Raw genomic sequence first — 16933 nt, forward strand, 5'->3', positions numbered from 1 at the left:
GAAACCATTAAGCTTCCCTACCTCTAAACCAAGTAGAAGTATTGATCGCTTACTAGCTCAGGTGTGTTTTACAGGAGGCAGGCCCTTTAGCCTTTTCGAGCAACAAGAGATGCAAGATCTTATTCATGCTCTAAATCCCGTATACCAAATCCCATCCCGCCATCGAATCGCTGATGACTTACTGGAGGAATCATATATCGAGATACAAGGGAAAGTTCGGAAGGAGCTACAGAGAAGTCAGTTTCTAAATATCTCTGTAGATGAGACAACAAATATACGTTCTCAACGGGTTATTGCTATGACTATTACAACACCCACAAAATCATGGTTTCTTCATCTACATGACATGGAAGATAAGACGCTTGATGCTGCTACAATTAGTGAATGGATTTTGGAAAGGCTCCATAATATTCTCTTGGAGCTTGATAAAGTTGTTGACTGGAAGAGGATTAATTCCATTTCAACGGATACCTGCTGTGTTATGAAGGCAGTATGGCAAATTTTGTCAGAGAAACCAGAGCTTAAGCATGCCTTTATGATTCCCTGTGACTCTCATGGTCTACAGCTGATTATGAAGGATATTCTTGATCCTAATGCTTCTAAGATCCCTAAAGTAAAAGGGGTTTTAAATCAGCTCTTGAAGTTGTGGTGTTCTTTCACCAATCTCCTCTTGAATATGCAAGGCTGCAAGCAAAGCAGATTGAGAAATGGGGCCATCGAAAGGCTTTAATTGCAGCAGTTATTACCCGATGGGGTACTCAATATGGCATGCTTACTTTCTCTTTATGATTGCCAGGAAGCAGTTTGTGAGTGGGCTCTTATTACTCCTGCTGCTTCTACCATAAAAGGGAAAGAGGTGATTAGAACAACTAAATCTCATGCCTTTTGGTGGGAGCTAAAGGAGTTAATAAAAATCCTTAAGCCTCTGCATATTGCTCAGAAGGAATCTGAGGCCCAAAATTCATCAATCATGGAGGTAACGCAGCGGTGGTTAACCCTCCATGAGACTCTGCGGACGCTTGCTGCTCAGACATCCTTTAAAGATGATTTTTATTCTTATCTAGATGGCACTGGTTGGCAGACTCGAATGCTACGTCAACTAGAGCCACTTCACTGGGTAGCGTATCATCTTGATCCAGCAAGAGTTCCTGGCAAACTTGATGAGAGCGCACGACGCCATATTGAAGGTGCTTTACGACCACTTCAAAGCGAAGATGGAAGATCTACTGCATGGCATGAATTTCTGGCATTCCGGCAAAGAACAGGTGCTTTTTATAATTCCTCTTGTTGGGAAGCAAGAACACCAGCTCTCTTTTGGCTTGAGGCAGTAAGTTAAAGCTATATGCTATTAAGCAAGATACTTACCTATATTAATTTAGGCAGAATTTGCTCCTACTCTTGCTCCTTTTGCTCGCCGTCTGTGTAATACTGTTGCTAATTCTGCTGCAGCTGAGAGAGCTATTTTCACAGATGAATCTGCAGCATACAAAGATACGGAATCGGCTTGAATCTCACCGAGTTGAGAAGCTACTTTATATACAGATTAACAAACGACAATTTCGTGCAGACTCGCCACCTACCGTTACCCAAGAGATGCTTCTTGAGGAGGAAGATCAGGAGATAGAAAGAATACTGCAGCGTAAGCAGGTGCAGGACTATCTATTAGAGGTGCTTGATACTTCAGACTCTGAGGAGGATATTCCACCGGACCCTGTGCCGAACCCAGTACCAAATCCAGCACCAGAACCAGCGTCGAATCCAGCACTTATTGCAGTATTAAGTTCTGCATTAAATTCAGCTTCAACTGCAACAAACCCGGCACTTGTTTCTGCATTAAATTCAAGACTGAATTCCGTGTTAAATTCAGCCTCAAGTCCCCCCAGCTTTCGAATTCGCATACTGAGACAAAATCTGTACCAAATCCCCTTTTAACATGTCCCAGGCCTTCAGCTTCTATCAGAACGGGCGAAATCCATGGTATTGAAATAAGTAGTGGTACTGGTAGCGGAGTAAAGCGTCAGTCTGAATGGTCTCATGGGGTGGCGGACCATTATCAACAACCTACTCAACAGCAGAGGATCGGAGCTTCTGGTAACAAAGCACATGACCTTTAATATTGCCTATTTTGGATTAGCTTAATTTCAATTTCAATTTCACAGATTTTGATTTCATTTCAGGAGGCCAGATTTCATGAAATTTCAATTTTTGAAATTACATTTTGCCTTCCCTATAAATAAAACTAGATACAAACAATGCAAACAGACCATGTGCACCGTCACAGTTATGAGTCGCAGATCAGTACCTGCCAATATGCTAGGAAACTTTTAAATCCAACTAAATCATAGAGCCAACATACAGGCATTACACTATGGATGGATGGATGGATTTCATTTACCCTGACCTCTCGCCAAAGCGATATGTAGGCTACCTCAACTATATATATCTCTATATGTACATGTAGAGTGCACGACTTCCTGAAAACAAACTTAGGGCCTCGTCAAGGCCTGTCGTGGCCTAATTGCCGCTCCCATTGTTAGGCTGCCCTCGTGGCGCGCGACTTCGGAACCGCTGTAACACCTCTGCGAAGTCTAAGACAGCCTTGACAGTCCGGGCCTGTAAGACGGTGTCTGGTTTACCTTTCTTACCTTTTTTAAGCCTCCTAGCAAACTTAACATGCAATTAAATGCGACCCTAACTTCTCTCCTTAACTCCCTTCGTAATTCCCTTAATTTAGGGCAGTCCACTAGTATATATATAACTGTTTCTTGCGCGCCGCACGCGCAGTGATTGTTGTTATGAAATCGATAAGCTTTGGTGTAGGTGGACAACTAACTGTAGCCTGTTTGTAGTTGCATTAGCAGGTATGCGCGGTTCCTTGGTAGGTTTTTATATAGTCTTTTAGTGTAGGTGGCTGGTAAAGCGTTGTCGATTCTCTGTAGGTAACTACCCTTAGCTGTAGACGTCCATTCTTGCTCCCACTGAGCGAGGATCTTGTTCGGATGGAATCCTTCTTCCTTGTAAGCAGGGTACGGAAGGGGTGTGTTTTGCCCGGGTGTGCAGTATTTTAGCCAGGATCTGCTGCTCTTCCCTATATTATCACAGTGCCCTGGTAGCCATTGCAGGCGGAGTACAATACCCCGGGCTTGAACCTCTGCCGCTGCATGGAGGATAGCATGGATAATTTGTTGCCTGATTTGTTTCCTGGGTTTTGGATTGCTTGCAAGGCGGATTTGCTGTCACAAGGATTTCTGTTGTTGTTCGTCATCTGCTCTAGGGTAGCTATGGCGATTTAAATACCGAGCTGATAGCGCAAAAAATGACTATTAACTCTGCTACATAGACTGACCATCGGTCCATCAGTCCTACCTGGACCTGTTGCGATTCTATAATCCCGAGATTGTCATTGAGTGCTATAACGGCGGCTCCCAGGTAACCTTCACGCCCCGAGGCATCCGAGTAGACAATTAGGTTGGATGTGGCTCTAACAGTCTCAGCACGTTCTCTCGCTGTCTTCCAGTCTGACTCGACCTCAATTTCTGTGAAAGACTCGGCTCGCCACGGTGGCAAGGCATTACAGTATAGAACAAACCCAGTAGATAACTGGCTGTACAGCCGATGATGATGATGGATTCATACCCCGACCCTCGCCTTAAAGCGATATGCAGGATACCCCTATCACTGTTATCACCTACGAAACAGAGATGGAAATGAAACCAAATCGACTCTATTCGGTGCCTGCAACGAGAATACTAAAGCATGGAGAGGAAATGTTATGTGTCGGGGTTGGTAACGAGCTGAATGGGGCGCTACGGTGCGAAAGGAAGTGTCTATATGGGAGAGAAGATAGGACCACGTATATTGCAGAACTAATCACTGGCCTTCAGGAGTTCAGGCCTGCGGGTGCGAATATAAACACTTCGCACCTGACTAAGCATCTTAGCTAAGGATCTAGCTGTCGCGCTTCCGAGCGCTCCTAACAGGAAAGGAAGAGGATCGAGGCTAGCAAGGGGTAGATATCTCATGGTTTTCGCGTTGGACTGGGGTTAGGGAAACCCTTCTTTTCAACAGCATACCACCCATAGAATATTTTTTGGTCAGGATTCAACTTATCCCATGTGCGATCTTCACCTAAAAGCAGTTTCTCCCGACCATGCTGCTTTAACCATGTATTGAAATCGTTGAGACTATCGTCCCTTGAAAAGAATCCAGCAAGGCTTTTCAGCTTTGGGTCATTGGGCACCCTCAAGAGTTTCGCGAAAGCCCTAATCAAAGCGTCTGTTTGGCCTTTTGGAGTGGTGGTTGGTAGCGCATTTGAAGGATACTCGAGCCTTTGATAAATGAGATAATCAATTTGGCTTATCACTTTCTTCAGGCTGAGCATGTGGGATTGCTGAGGGCCATATTAGCAGGCCATCCTATATGCACGAAGTGATTGCTAACTGACCTCGGTGATTCTCCAGTTGCGATAGTCCTTGACAGTATTTGCCCATTCCGGCGGGCTGCAAAGGTTTAGCAAATATTATAAAATATATTTGAGCAACATATATATCTCACTTGGAACACAAGGTGGTATCGCCACCACGCGCCTCCCAGGCCAGGTTTGCATTCTGGTAGGCTGCACCGGATGACTTTTCATCTTCATTGCCATTGGCCTTGGCATAATTGACACCAAGGCTCAGCTTGGGCGATGCAAAGCTGATGCCCGCTGCGGTTTTCGTCTCTGCCTTGATCTTTTCTAGGTGATCAGTGCTTTGGGCATCAACAAACCGGGAGCTGTGTAGAAAACCCCCGAGCATGACCTGGGTTGGGAAGGCATTTCCTTTGTGCAAGACGCTTGGTCAGTCGGATGAGAAGTTTGAATCGCTAAATTAGTGCTTACCGTACTGCTTCTCGAACCTATCGACCCCGTCCAGATCAGTTATCTGCAGGATGTCGTTCCAACATTCATCTGACAATTGGAGGTACTCGGGGCTTAGGTCTACAGCCACACGGGGGAACTACTTTTCTCAGCCAGAATTCGAACACATGCAATCCAGTCAATCTCGGATATATATGTACCTTGTAGGCGACGTGCAGAGAGGTTTGCTTGCCCACGTCTCTGTTCACCGTAGCATGGGACTTTTCATCCTGCCATGACCCAGATGCAGACAACAAACCGCTAAAGACGTTACCGGACCTGGAGAAAAGCATTATTATATCAACTGGGATGATGAGCGGACGACAAAAGTGTTTAGTACTCACAGATTAGCCTCGATGGCGGCTGAATTAAAGCCCTGATCGGCCATTTTCTTTTGGAAGGCTGTCTGGGCCTCAACAACGGTGATGCTCGAGTCATCATGCACGTGAAACAAGGGGATTCCAGGGAGCGTGTTCTATCTCACAATCAGTTCGATAGATAAAGCAAAACGCACGAGTTACAATGTACCAAATATTCCCGGACTCCAGGTGCCTCTGTTTCGGTTTTCGGTGGTATCGCTTTTCTTTCCTCGAGTTTGTTGTTTGCTGGAATATCGCTGCCCACCAGCCCCCGTGTTGGGTCGGGTGTCGCGACGGGACGTTTGATGGCAAAAGCTAGTCGATAAGTTATATTAGCTAAGTAACTAGAAGGGAAGATGAAAAGATGAAGGGGGAAATACCTCTCTTGGGGGCCTTTATCAAAATACCGTTTTCGTCATTGTAATAGTATCCATGCAGCAATCGATTGTTAAACAGAATATTTTCCCACTGTGTCTCAGTCAGATCAGCAGCGTCGATGTAGGCTTTGGTGCTGGAACAGAGTACCCAGTTAGCTTGCTACTAAGACACACAAATCCAATTATGTACATGTTATGTGGTGGTTTTCACTTACTTCGCTTTGGTGATATAGCTTTCTTGCAGTGAAGCGAGATTGCCCAACAGCGCAGCTGTGTTACTCAGTTCACCAGCTTCGACGGGCTTTCGAAATGATTTCAGCAAGTCCTTAAGGTCTTTCCCCACAGTCGACTGAGCAAGGTTTTCCTTAGTCTTTTCCTCTTTCTCTGCCTTCACCGGGGAAAGAGAGACCAGCTTGATGCGAATGGTCTGGATGCCTTGGGAGTTGGAAGTGTTAGCAGAGTTATTACTATCTTCCCCGGCTGTGGAAGTGTCGGTTTTCTTGACACCATTCTGTAACTTCAGTTAGTCTTTGCCTAGGATAGGAAATGAAGGGCACCTACAAAGCTAGAAGTAAGAGAAATGTATTCCTCTAGAGTTGTCTCGTCGGAAATTGGGTTGCTCTCGTTGGCACTGAAAGCATGCGTGGTGGGCCTATCCCATTGATAAGTGACTCTCTTTCTTGAAAATTTAGAGTTGTCAATGGTGCATGCTATGGACCAACACTAGACATTTACTCCTGACATTGGTCAAAGTAGGATTCGCGCCCAGATCGGAAACCTTCACCGAGACCAGTGGCCTGTTCCCCTTGGGAGTGTCAACGGCGATATATTGGATCTGGGTCATGATGTGAGGTGGAAAATTGTCAAGACTGATAATTCTTCCGTTACCTCGTGGGGGCATTTGGAAATTATTATCTTCTAGGTATGATCCAGAGGATTCATCACAGTGGGGCAATTATGGTGTAGCTGAAAAGTGATGAACTGTTGTAACTGCAATGCATGAAGCTTATGCAGTCTTCACACCGCGTGTCCAGCTGATGGTCCGATTCTGCGCTGATCGTTGAATCATCATCTGACCCCGCCCGCTCTCGTTAATTGTTCATGCAGTTGTTGTTAAATTAGGAAATGCTCTTCCGTATATCCCTTCGCATACATTCTTGGCTCAGCTGAAATGGGCTTGCATTATTTCCTGCAGTGTGAAGTGTACGTGGATGGTCATGTTGGATGGGCATTCTCAGCTAATAATGATGGTACATGTGGCACTTTTGCTTGAGACACTGGGTAGTACCCAGCTCATATGTGTTAGGTATTGACAGTTGGCAGGAGAGGAGGATTCAGCTCGTCTAGTTCAGGTATGGATAAACAAGGATCTGGTGGATATTCAGAAGTGATGATTAATCCCTGCCAAAGTGAGAGGCAGTGATTAAAGATTTTCCATTTCAAAGTACTTAAAAGGTTCAGAATTCTTGATAAATTCTCTTCGCCTATCTGCTCCATTATATCTATTTATTATTAGTTTTCTATAGCACTATCTTACCCCTCATCGTTCATTATGGGATTCACTCCAGAGACCGGAAAGGCTATTGAGAAAGCCTTTGTCGAAGGCCCGAAAGCCTTCGTAGTCGATGGCAAGTTTGGTAATGGTGCCAGATTATCTCAAAAGATTGAGCCTATAAATGGTACGTTTCGAGAATATGTACCTGGCAGGTATGGTCCATCACTAACACCCTCATTCTGCAGCTATCCAGGCGTATGTCACTGCTGGCACCACTTATCCCGCAGAGGATAAGGAGTTTGAGAAGAAGCTTGCCAAAAGTGCATACGACCTAATTCACAAACCGAAGCCGGGTCTCTACGATGTATGCAACCGACCAGTACATAGAATTGAGACCATATCCACTAATTGCCTCTTTTACTTTTGCAGGACACGAAGGCAGCTCTCACATCCGTGTCAAAGTCATGCGCTAAGTTCAAAAAGTCATCTCTGGATGAGCTGGGTCTGCTGTAGCAGTTTCCCCTCCCGCCTCTGGGAGATGCTGACTGGGATAGTTTCGTACCCTACTATCATTATCGGTTACTGCAACAATGCGATCGACGCTATTGAGGGAAAGCGCACAGGTTTAAAGGAGCAACTTGATATCCTTGGAGATGAAAAGTACGAAGCAGAGGGATCCGAGAAAGACAAGGAATTCCAGAGGGCCAAGAAGCTGGCAGAATATGACCTCGATAAGATGATTAAAGAAGCCAAGGCAAATAGCGCAAAGGCTACAGCTATTAAAACGAAGTTGACGGATGTATGTAAAGAAACCATCTTTGCTGATGTGTAAAGGCCATGCTAACATAGGGCGTGTCAGTTCAAAAGCGAGACGGATACCAACAAAGGGCTAGTAAAAGCTCTGAACAGCACTTACTCTGGCAAGGTGATGTGGGAGGGCAAGTCGTATAATTCTGTACTGGAATTTATGGATGGTGAGTTGGGCGAGTTAGAAGCCAAAGTGACAAAGAAGAAGGATGACCAGGAAAAGGCTGAAAAGGAATTCGTGAGTATTGAAGAAGCATCAAAACCATCTGAACCTGCCTAATATTTTGATTAGAAAGAGAACATGGATCCTAAAAAGTGGAAATTCTGGAGTAACGCCCTCACGGTGCTTTCAGGACCCGCAGGAGCCCTTCAGTATTCTGCTGATATTATCAAGGAAGGGAAGGAATGGGTCAAGCTCTTGAAAGAGTGGGAAGATAGTAAGTCAGCTAAAGCCAAGGTCGCTTCATGTCGGTGCTCTATTGCCGCGCTCGACTCTCACCTCCCAATTCTGGTTCAGAAGATGGACGATGCTATTAAGGGCATGGGTATGCTGGGGAAGACCTTCGATGACCAGGTTCTAGAATTGGGACACGTCAAGGATAAGTTGACTGAAACGAATGAAAACATTGGTAGAGAGGGTATTTTAAGGGGTATCCTTATCAGAGGCGGAGTGGAAGAAGCTGCCATAAAATACAAGGAGGTAAGTCTTGGCACCTTATTTGTATTTTTGTATACTAACATACCCTGGCCAGATCAAAAAATTGGCTGACAAGTTCCACACGGATGTTCGTATGTACTCGACCTCGTAAAGCTATGTCGATACGGAGCTCTCGGTGCTATTAAATGAAAGACTAGACGTCAAATTTGTGCAGCTCCATTAGCTATATAGTTGTGCGAAGTCATGTCAACTGATTCTGTGTCTAACATAAGAGTTTTAATTGAGAGAACATGGCTCAAGAAGGCATGCAGAAGATAGACATGGAAATAGCAGAATATGAAAGAATGAATATGGGTATCTGTATGGGTGAGAATATGAAGCTATCTAGGAAGCGAGAGATTAACTCCTCGCGCCCGTCGATTTAGTAATTGGAACATCTTTTTATTCTCTCACCCAACACGCTAGAGCACAAGCTCTTATTAAAAGTACTGTATCAGAATATCAATGCAAATCGAATATGGAATGAAAACGCTTGAAATAGACTACCTCTATCAGAACACATACCAAGTAACAACATAATCTTTATGTCGACAGTAATAAAGGTATACATATTTCAGTGATGTGACAGCTTATTTGGTTTCTATTCGTGTACTACCGTACACCATTATGATAATCTAATTGTGCTTTCTTTTCTTGTTTTGTTTACAATATTATTAATACGAGCTAGACTGCGGCAAAACCGCGGTTTTGCCGCAGTCTAGCAATAATATTCTCTTTGCCTCGCTTGCGGAAGAATCGGTATCCCTTCTTGGTATGCTCGTTCCAGATGCCGTCTGCATATAAAGCTTGCATTGAAAGCAGGGTCTCTTTCATGCCTGGCACGTATAAAGCGTTTGGGATTCTCTTGATCATTATTTTGTTGTGTGCTCCGTGGGGGGTTTTTTCCCTGTGTTAGGGACCTACCATATTCGGTATGGTCACGTGGCCTCACTTAGTCACCCACCTAGATAGTCAGCTCGCCCGAGCTCCTGAATTGAAGAGAATTGTAACTCGCGAACACCCTGTTCTAGTCACATGATTCTGGTCCACCCACGGCCATATTATTTGACATGTATCTTATTGTTATGTCAAGTATTGTTACGAAAACACCATAATCCGCCCGACTTGGCGGTGCGGAGTATCTGACGACCGATTCAACCCCTGAATCCTTTAGATAGTGGAACACCTCAATGAGAATATAGGGAACCGCTTAGTAGGCTCAGTTGGTTGAGATACTACGATTCCTGGTGTTTCCACTGAATGACATCTACTTCCTAGTTAGGCTAGTTGGCCTGTAGCTGATAGAATAGCTCCCTACGCCCCATTTCCCCTGAGTTCCACAACAAGTATCAATCTCCACCATAGCCAATACCAAGGTCATCATCTCCAATGTCTCGAAATGCTGTACGTTGCCGGATTAGGAAACCCATTGTACACACATGGCCTCAAGCCCCGCTCTGCTGCAGTTGGAGGCATGGAATACTGAAAACCACAGACACCAGCGTTGATGAGCCGTCCTAGTGCATTGCTGCCCAAATAGGTCGACCTAAGACTGAAAGTGAGACAGTTTGATTGCACTCCTCAGTTTACCCAAGTGCTGCATCTGATTGGAGAGCTATTCAACTCTACACGAACTGAAATACATAAGCCAATTTAGGATCATGTAGCACAGCACCCTTCAATCCCAGAGCTCATTTGCATCCCACCTTGCGGAGGGATCGATAATCGATAAATTACGATAATTCCTTGGCATTATTTTATATAGTGGTATGAACTTTGGCGGTTCTGGTCACATGCCAAGAGCCTCGTGTGGCTGAGCAATCCCAGCTGTCAAAGCCTTTTTCTCCTTAGTCTGTGGCCGAAAAAGGTACTCGGTAGCTCGGGGCCATATCGAAATTCCCCCAGAAGACAACGGGCCATTTCATCAGTTCCAGTGGGGACAATGTAACCTGGTGGCCTTGAATTGGGCTGAGCATATTCTACAATATGCACTTCTTCATCTGAGCCTGAGGACAGACATTGAAACAGAGCTGAATTTACAAGGATTGGGGGCCTCTCGTGCCTCTTCCCTTACTCCCTAGTAGCGGCCCGACCCTGCCCAAGCCCCGCCCGCCTAAGCCTAACTTTGTTATGTCCGAATAATAATTTGGAGGAGTCTACGTAGTTTCTGTTAGAAAAAAGTCAGTATAATCTAGGTATTTACTATTTAAGCTTATTTTGTAGCTGTATCATCGGAGGGCTAGAGCGAGTAAAGAGTGGTATAGTAGAATAGGTTTGTGATCTATTATCTTTCATTTTATCTCTATTATATAAAGCTGTTCTTTTTATCTTCTGGCTTTTACAGTAGCGTGCGCGTGCAATCTGTTCTGTGTGAGTGGGTAGACTCAGGCTTTAACGGATTGGCTGTAACCCGGCCCATGCCGGGCTATTACATTGGACAGCCCAGCCCATTTCTTGGCGGGTTGGGCCGGATTGGGCCGGGTTTCCTGGGCCGGGCCTAACAAGTCTAGAAACCCGGGCTGTGCTAGCTAAACCTACGCTCAAGCCCCGGCCCACTCTGCACATAGCTGCCTTTCCCGCATGTTCTCCGCCAACCAGAAGTGGCGAGCTGAAGTCTGAACAAGTAAATGCCGCATGCCCATGTAGCAAGGGGGTCCAGATGAATGGAATTACCGAGATCCCGTGGTGGGACAGACATGTGGATCCATCCCCCGCAGACAGAAAGAAACACAGGGTTACGCCTTAGTTCGTATCGCCAAGTAAAATAGCATACAATTGAGAACGAATGTATAAAGGTCTGATTTGCTATCTAATATCAATATAGCCGATTTATCCTGGGGATCGCGGATTTCGGATAAACTAGTAAATCCACGAAATCCTGCTAGAATCCGAGGAGAATCCACCGGTAAAGAGCTGCACTTGAGAATTCCGGGATACGCTTAGGTCAACAGTATTTAGCCACTACTATCTACATGAACCTCAGTTCCAGTAATACCACCGGGTAGGAATACTATAAAGGTATAATATAGAAGTTACTTACCTCAGGTAGCATCTCACCAACCTTGGTTTTCACCAGTAAAGTAGCCCCTGGCCGCAGCAACTGCCAAAGCTGCAAAGTGGTAGACCCGGTCATTGTTGAATCTGCCTTGATCCCGGTCGATGCATTCATTCAAGTACTGTGCAATATTATTGCCATATTTTTCATCCACATTGCGGACAATCCCGAAGAAATCTTCTTCGTCGTAATTCCCTCCGTACCCGATATGTGGACACTCTGCGATTCTACCCCTTTGAAAAGCCGTTATGGCGCATTCTCTCAGTTTTGTGGGATCGACCATTGTGGCTTTGTAATGAATAGACAAAAAAGAAAATTGAACGTGTCTTGCGCGCTGGGGAAATAGTTGAGTAATGATAAGTAAGGTATGGTATAATATGATGATGACTTCAGCTTCTCACTTGCTAGGAGCGTAGAGCTTATCAGGTTTTATATTTCCTCTAGAAGCGGATAGCTGTGAGCTATGTTCCCTTAGTAGCTATCAATCCTCTAGTGAGGCATTTTAATCACTAACTCGCCTTGTTCAAGTCTCCGTTCTTGACATGCAGCAGTCCCTATTTGGTAATAACTGACTCATACTCTTTAGAAGTGGATTGGAGATACAACTGGCTAGTCATCCACCTGAAAGATGGGGATTTGCAAGGATAGGTCGTACCCCGCTACCCTCAGGTAGTCCAGAATGGCCCCGTCCTGCTTTTGAATTAGCTCATCCTATCAATGTATTGCAACCTAGTCCACAATATGATGTCATCGTTTCGGATAGGTATCACTCTCTGGTAATGTAAGTAGACTATATAGATGGCAGTTTAAATACGCAGTTATTGTGCAGTATCCCCTTGCCTGACAAGGCGCTAACTTTTTAGCGGTAATTTTTATTTGAGCATTTTATTGGCTAGCCCACGTTCACCGCTTTCTTCCTACTTGGGAATAGCCTTAACGTTGCCGCCCATCTGCCGCCCGTTCCCGCCTGCCGCCCGATTGCTCATACTCACCGACTTTTAGACTTCATGTTTTCAACACCTCATATATCAACAAATATGGATCCAATTGAAGCGGCAATAGAAGCAATCAATTCGTTGGAACCTGTAGAAACGATCAATTATACTAAAGTTGCGAAAGAGTTTAATGTTAACCGACATACACTGCGAAGACATTGTTATGCGTGGGGGTCGCTAACGAGCTGAATGGGGCGCTACGGTGCGAAAGGGAGTGTCTATATGGGAGAGAAGATAGGACCACGCATATTGCAGGACTAATCGCTGGCCTTCAAGAATTCAGGCCCGCGGGTGCGAATATAAACACTTCGCACCTGACTAAGCATCTTAGCTAAGGGTCTAGCTATCGCGCTTCCGAGCGCTCCTAACAGAGTAAACAGACATCATCAAGGAAAACAGCAGTCTGTGACGGCAGGCAAATCAGATAGATAAAATCATATTGAGTCGTATATCAAGAATACTAAAGATGGGGAAGAAAGGAAGAAGGTAGAAGGTCGTTGTCATGGCGAGCGAGGATATGGTGGGAAGCTTCCCAGCCCTAGCCCTGTGCCCTCAGCCCTTCCTTGTCCCAATACGGACTACGTGCAAACCATATAAACATTGCGTCACCGCGCTAACCTAAGCGCGATGTCCAAGGCCAGGTCGTCACACAGTCAAGGAAGCAGCAATATAAGGACCAGCAACTACTCAACAACCAGCAGGCCAAAGCTCTTATTAAATATATCAATGAATTAACAGATCGAGGCCTTTATATCTTACATGAAATGCTACGGAATTTTGCAAAGGATATTACAGGAAAGAAGCCGGCAAACCACTGGCCGGGGCGATTTCTGAAGCGACATAAAGATGATATTGACAGCAATATAACATCAAGCATGTAAGGGGCTAGAGCCTCTCAGCCTACTCGGGCCCTCAGCCCTCGTGTTTCCTTTCTCCTCGCCTGCCACATGATTAGTATATTGATTATATCCGATATTCGGCTAATACCGAATAGGAAAGTAGACACTATTCTTGAAAAGGTGCTTAAATGATTGCTTTAGATGGTTTCTTGATTATATTAATCAACATATGATTATTTTTGTGATTATTATTATGGATCATTAGGTTGCTTCTTCTGCTAGGTGTAGGGGAGTTTGTTTTTACCCCTCTTTTATAACCTTGTTTACATCACTATTACCACCAACTTATTTGACACACCCCCTCAGATTCAAAGCTTTCCCCTTTTAATCTTTCTAAAGTTATTCAGCTTGAATCTGATCTATCTCGGAGGCCTGGTTGGTTCACGAATGTGTTAATTTCTGCTTTGGAAGTACTTTGGTAAGGCCATCTGCCAACATCTTGTCTGTAGGCGTGTAGCCAATTTGAATTCTTCCTTAAAGAGCTTCCTGCCTGAGCCAGTGATTATGGATATCAACATGTCGAAGCTTCATCTGCAAGCGATTAATATCTTCATGGACGAGCCGGATCGTTTGACGATTATTACATAGTATTTAAATATGTTGGTGTTAATCTAGTTAAATCTTTAGCTTTTTAAGCAGCCTGCTAATAAACATCCCTTCTTTAGCTGCTTGGGACAGTGCTAGGAGCTCTGCTTTAGTAGTTAAAGTTATTATAGTATCTTGCTTATTTGCCTTCTATCCTATTATTCCTCCAAACAACTGCATTATATACCCCTGTAAGTAGAGTTGCACGGAGGAACCGCAAAAACCGCCGCCGAATCCGCACCGCCCACAGCGGTGCGGATTCGGTCCCTAAAGGGAGAATCCTCATGCGGTTGCGGTTTCTAAAGGCAGGAACCGCAGAATCCGCGGGGATCCGAACGGATTCTGAGGTGCGGTTTCAACCGAATCCGCAAATCCGAAAAATCCGATACATAGTATTACTGTTTAAATAACGCACATTACAATTTTAAAAATTTGTTGTGTTGCAAGACTATTACTTTAAAGGTTATGATATTAATCTAACCATGGTTAGATTGGCCACAAATACATAAATAATAATTTACCATTTGAAAATAAGTATATTTATCTATATAAGGTCTACTTTCCATTATTAAGAGCTAAAATACCAGGGGAGTATACGCTGTTGTCGTCGTGGACAAGAATCATCAGCTGTAGACGATAAGGGTGTTGGGCGTGGTAAGGCTGGAATAGTAGGCAATTCTGGAGAATCCTCATCTGAATCTGCATCGGCTGCTGAAGGATCCTCTTCCTCACTAATATACCAGTCGTTTGGAAAATTATTCTTATTAGAGTCAATCTCTTCAGTAGATGGCTCACTGGAGAGTTCGTCCAAGAAAATCTAAAATTTATAATTAATCATAAATCGATTAGTACACATCTGAGTAATAATAGCTTCAATCGTTTCGGGAGCTAGTCGTCCACGACAATAATGACAGATATCCCGAGCACTACTAAAAAGATTTTCTACGCCAACCCCACTTACAGGTATGGCTAAGAAATCTCTAGCAATGTGTGATAAGATTGGAAAACAAGAAGTATTAGCACGCCAAAAGTCAAGAATATTAAAACCTTGATTATTAGGGTGAACAGCTGTAATCTAACCATGGTTAGTTTACTATTAAAATTTAAGGGTAGGAAACATACGCTTATTAAGATAGGTAAATAATTTATTCTAAGAGGGTTGGTCGGCAGTAGAGGGAGATGATCGACGTTTACGAGAGTAAAAAAAGGCCTTTTCAAGACCATCTAATGGAGTAGATGATGGATCGGAGGGTGTTATTGAAGGATATTTGGTCTAATAATATAAAAAGATTTTTCGTAGAGTGTGCTGATACTCTTGCACCCAATTTTACTCCCCCCCAGACCACGAACCCTCATTAAATAATGATAATTTATAACGAGGGTTAAGAATGGATGCGATTGCATAGATCATGCTATAAGAGCCATAAGTCTTTTTATAATATTCGCGTAGCTTCTTATGGGCAGCCTCTAATCCCGAGTAAAGATATCTCTTCTATCGTCGATGTTTATTGCGTAATAGTGACATCGAGTCCTTAATATAATTAAATAGCTGGTTATAGACATTGAGAACGAGATGAATGGTAGCTCCTCGATGTTCTAATAAACAGGTTGTATATATCCAGAATTCCTGAAGAAGATAAATAAGATACTTAATATGTCGCCATTCATGCATTCTAAGAGCCAGTAAAGAAATAACTTCTGACGACTTAAGTTGAATAAAGCGATTAATAAAGACTCTTAACTTATAGGCACGACGTAACATAAGAAACGTTAAATTTTATTAAGTATTACAGTTAAGGAGAAGTAGAAGAGTCTTACCCGCTCCTACTTTAATTTCTTGAAGCTTGCGAAATCGTTCACGTCGTTGAGGGCTTGCATTAATATATCGAGATATCCGCCGAATCTAAGATTAATATTAGCGTAGATCTTTAATCTAACCATGGTTAGATTACTATACCTTCTCTAATGTTTTAAGCAAGCCAGATTTATTAATTATAGAGTTATTATCATCCCAAGAATTGGACACTTCGTCATTCTTAGGTTGAATCTTAAGCTTCTGCAAAAATGCATGAACTGATAATTGGATAACATAAGCAAGACAAGGAAAATAATATTAAGATTCAAGAAGTTAATAGAACTTAGGATCAATGGTATAATCTCGAAAAAATGTGTCTGTATTAAGTGTCTCCGCTAACTCCTGAGTAAGAAATAAAAACATTGTTTTATTATTACTAGCATTATTAGTCATAATGCCTAGAATTCGATGAGCGAGATTATATTTCTATAAAATATTTAGTATAATAGCTGAAAGATTCACTCCACTATGTTCTCCCGGAATAGGTGGAAACCCAAGAAGAATCTCATGATATCGAAAGTCTGCTGAGATAAAGTAACCAGTAATAGCCATAAAAGGTTTCTGATCAGGACTAGTCCAACAGTCTAAGGCGATTGAGATCTTTCCTTCCGAAGGTAGTAAAGATAGTAATTCTTGATGTGAATAAAAAGAGAGGATTATTAAATGTTCTTTAAGGCTATTTCGATTTGGAAGGGTAATCGAAGATAATCCTAGAATTATCTTTATCATTCGTTTAAACTGAACATGTTCAACAGTGCGAAAAGGGAGTCGGCACGCAATAATAAATTAAAGTATTTAATCACGAAATTAGGCAGGGTCATATTCATTAACCTAGAATAATAAACATGATAAGCAATCTAACCATGGTTAGATTATAAAAAGGGCCATCTATACCTTTCCTTTCTCTATAAA

General features: G+C 43.4%; 3 protein-coding genes across 3 annotated transcripts; 1 reads left to right on the forward strand and 2 right to left on the reverse strand.

Annotated features, from left to right (window-relative positions):
• Window positions 1-3866: 3866 nt before the first annotated feature.
• ATNIH1004_009425 (uncharacterized protein) lies at window positions 3867-6477 on the reverse strand (the record flags this gene model as incomplete). Its single annotated transcript, XM_033574017.1, has 12 exons — window positions 3867-3927; window positions 4074-4390; window positions 4445-4499; window positions 4555-4819; window positions 4880-4997; window positions 5059-5176; window positions 5242-5372; window positions 5426-5571; window positions 5637-5767; window positions 5849-6144; window positions 6195-6308; window positions 6376-6477. The coding sequence occupies 12 exons, from the start codon at window positions 6475-6477 to the stop codon at window positions 3867-3869; spliced, it is 1854 nt and encodes a 617-aa protein (XP_033424569.1).
• Window positions 6478-7185: 708 nt separating this feature from the next.
• Window positions 7186-8744, forward strand: ATNIH1004_009426 (uncharacterized protein; the record flags this gene model as incomplete). The annotated part of the gene is made up of 7 exons (XM_033574018.1): window positions 7186-7312; window positions 7374-7492; window positions 7558-7630; window positions 7683-7927; window positions 7988-8173; window positions 8228-8635; window positions 8688-8744. The coding sequence occupies 7 exons, from the start codon at window positions 7186-7188 to the stop codon at window positions 8742-8744; spliced, it is 1215 nt and encodes a 404-aa protein (XP_033424570.1).
• Window positions 8745-11586: 2842 nt separating this feature from the next.
• On the reverse strand, window positions 11587-11970 carry ATNIH1004_009427 (uncharacterized protein; the record flags this gene model as incomplete). Its single annotated transcript, XM_033574019.1, has 2 exons — window positions 11587-11593; window positions 11690-11970. 2 exons carry the CDS (start codon window positions 11968-11970, stop codon window positions 11587-11589), a joined length of 288 nt encoding a protein of 95 aa, XP_033424571.1.
• Window positions 11971-16933: the final 4963 nt, after the last annotated feature.

Source organism: Aspergillus tanneri (genome assembly GCF_003426965.1).
Source record: "Aspergillus tanneri strain NIH1004 chromosome Unknown AapTan_6_pilon_pilon_pilon, whole genome shotgun sequence".
Lineage (NCBI taxonomy): Eukaryota > Fungi > Ascomycota > Eurotiomycetes > Eurotiales > Aspergillaceae > Aspergillus > Aspergillus tanneri.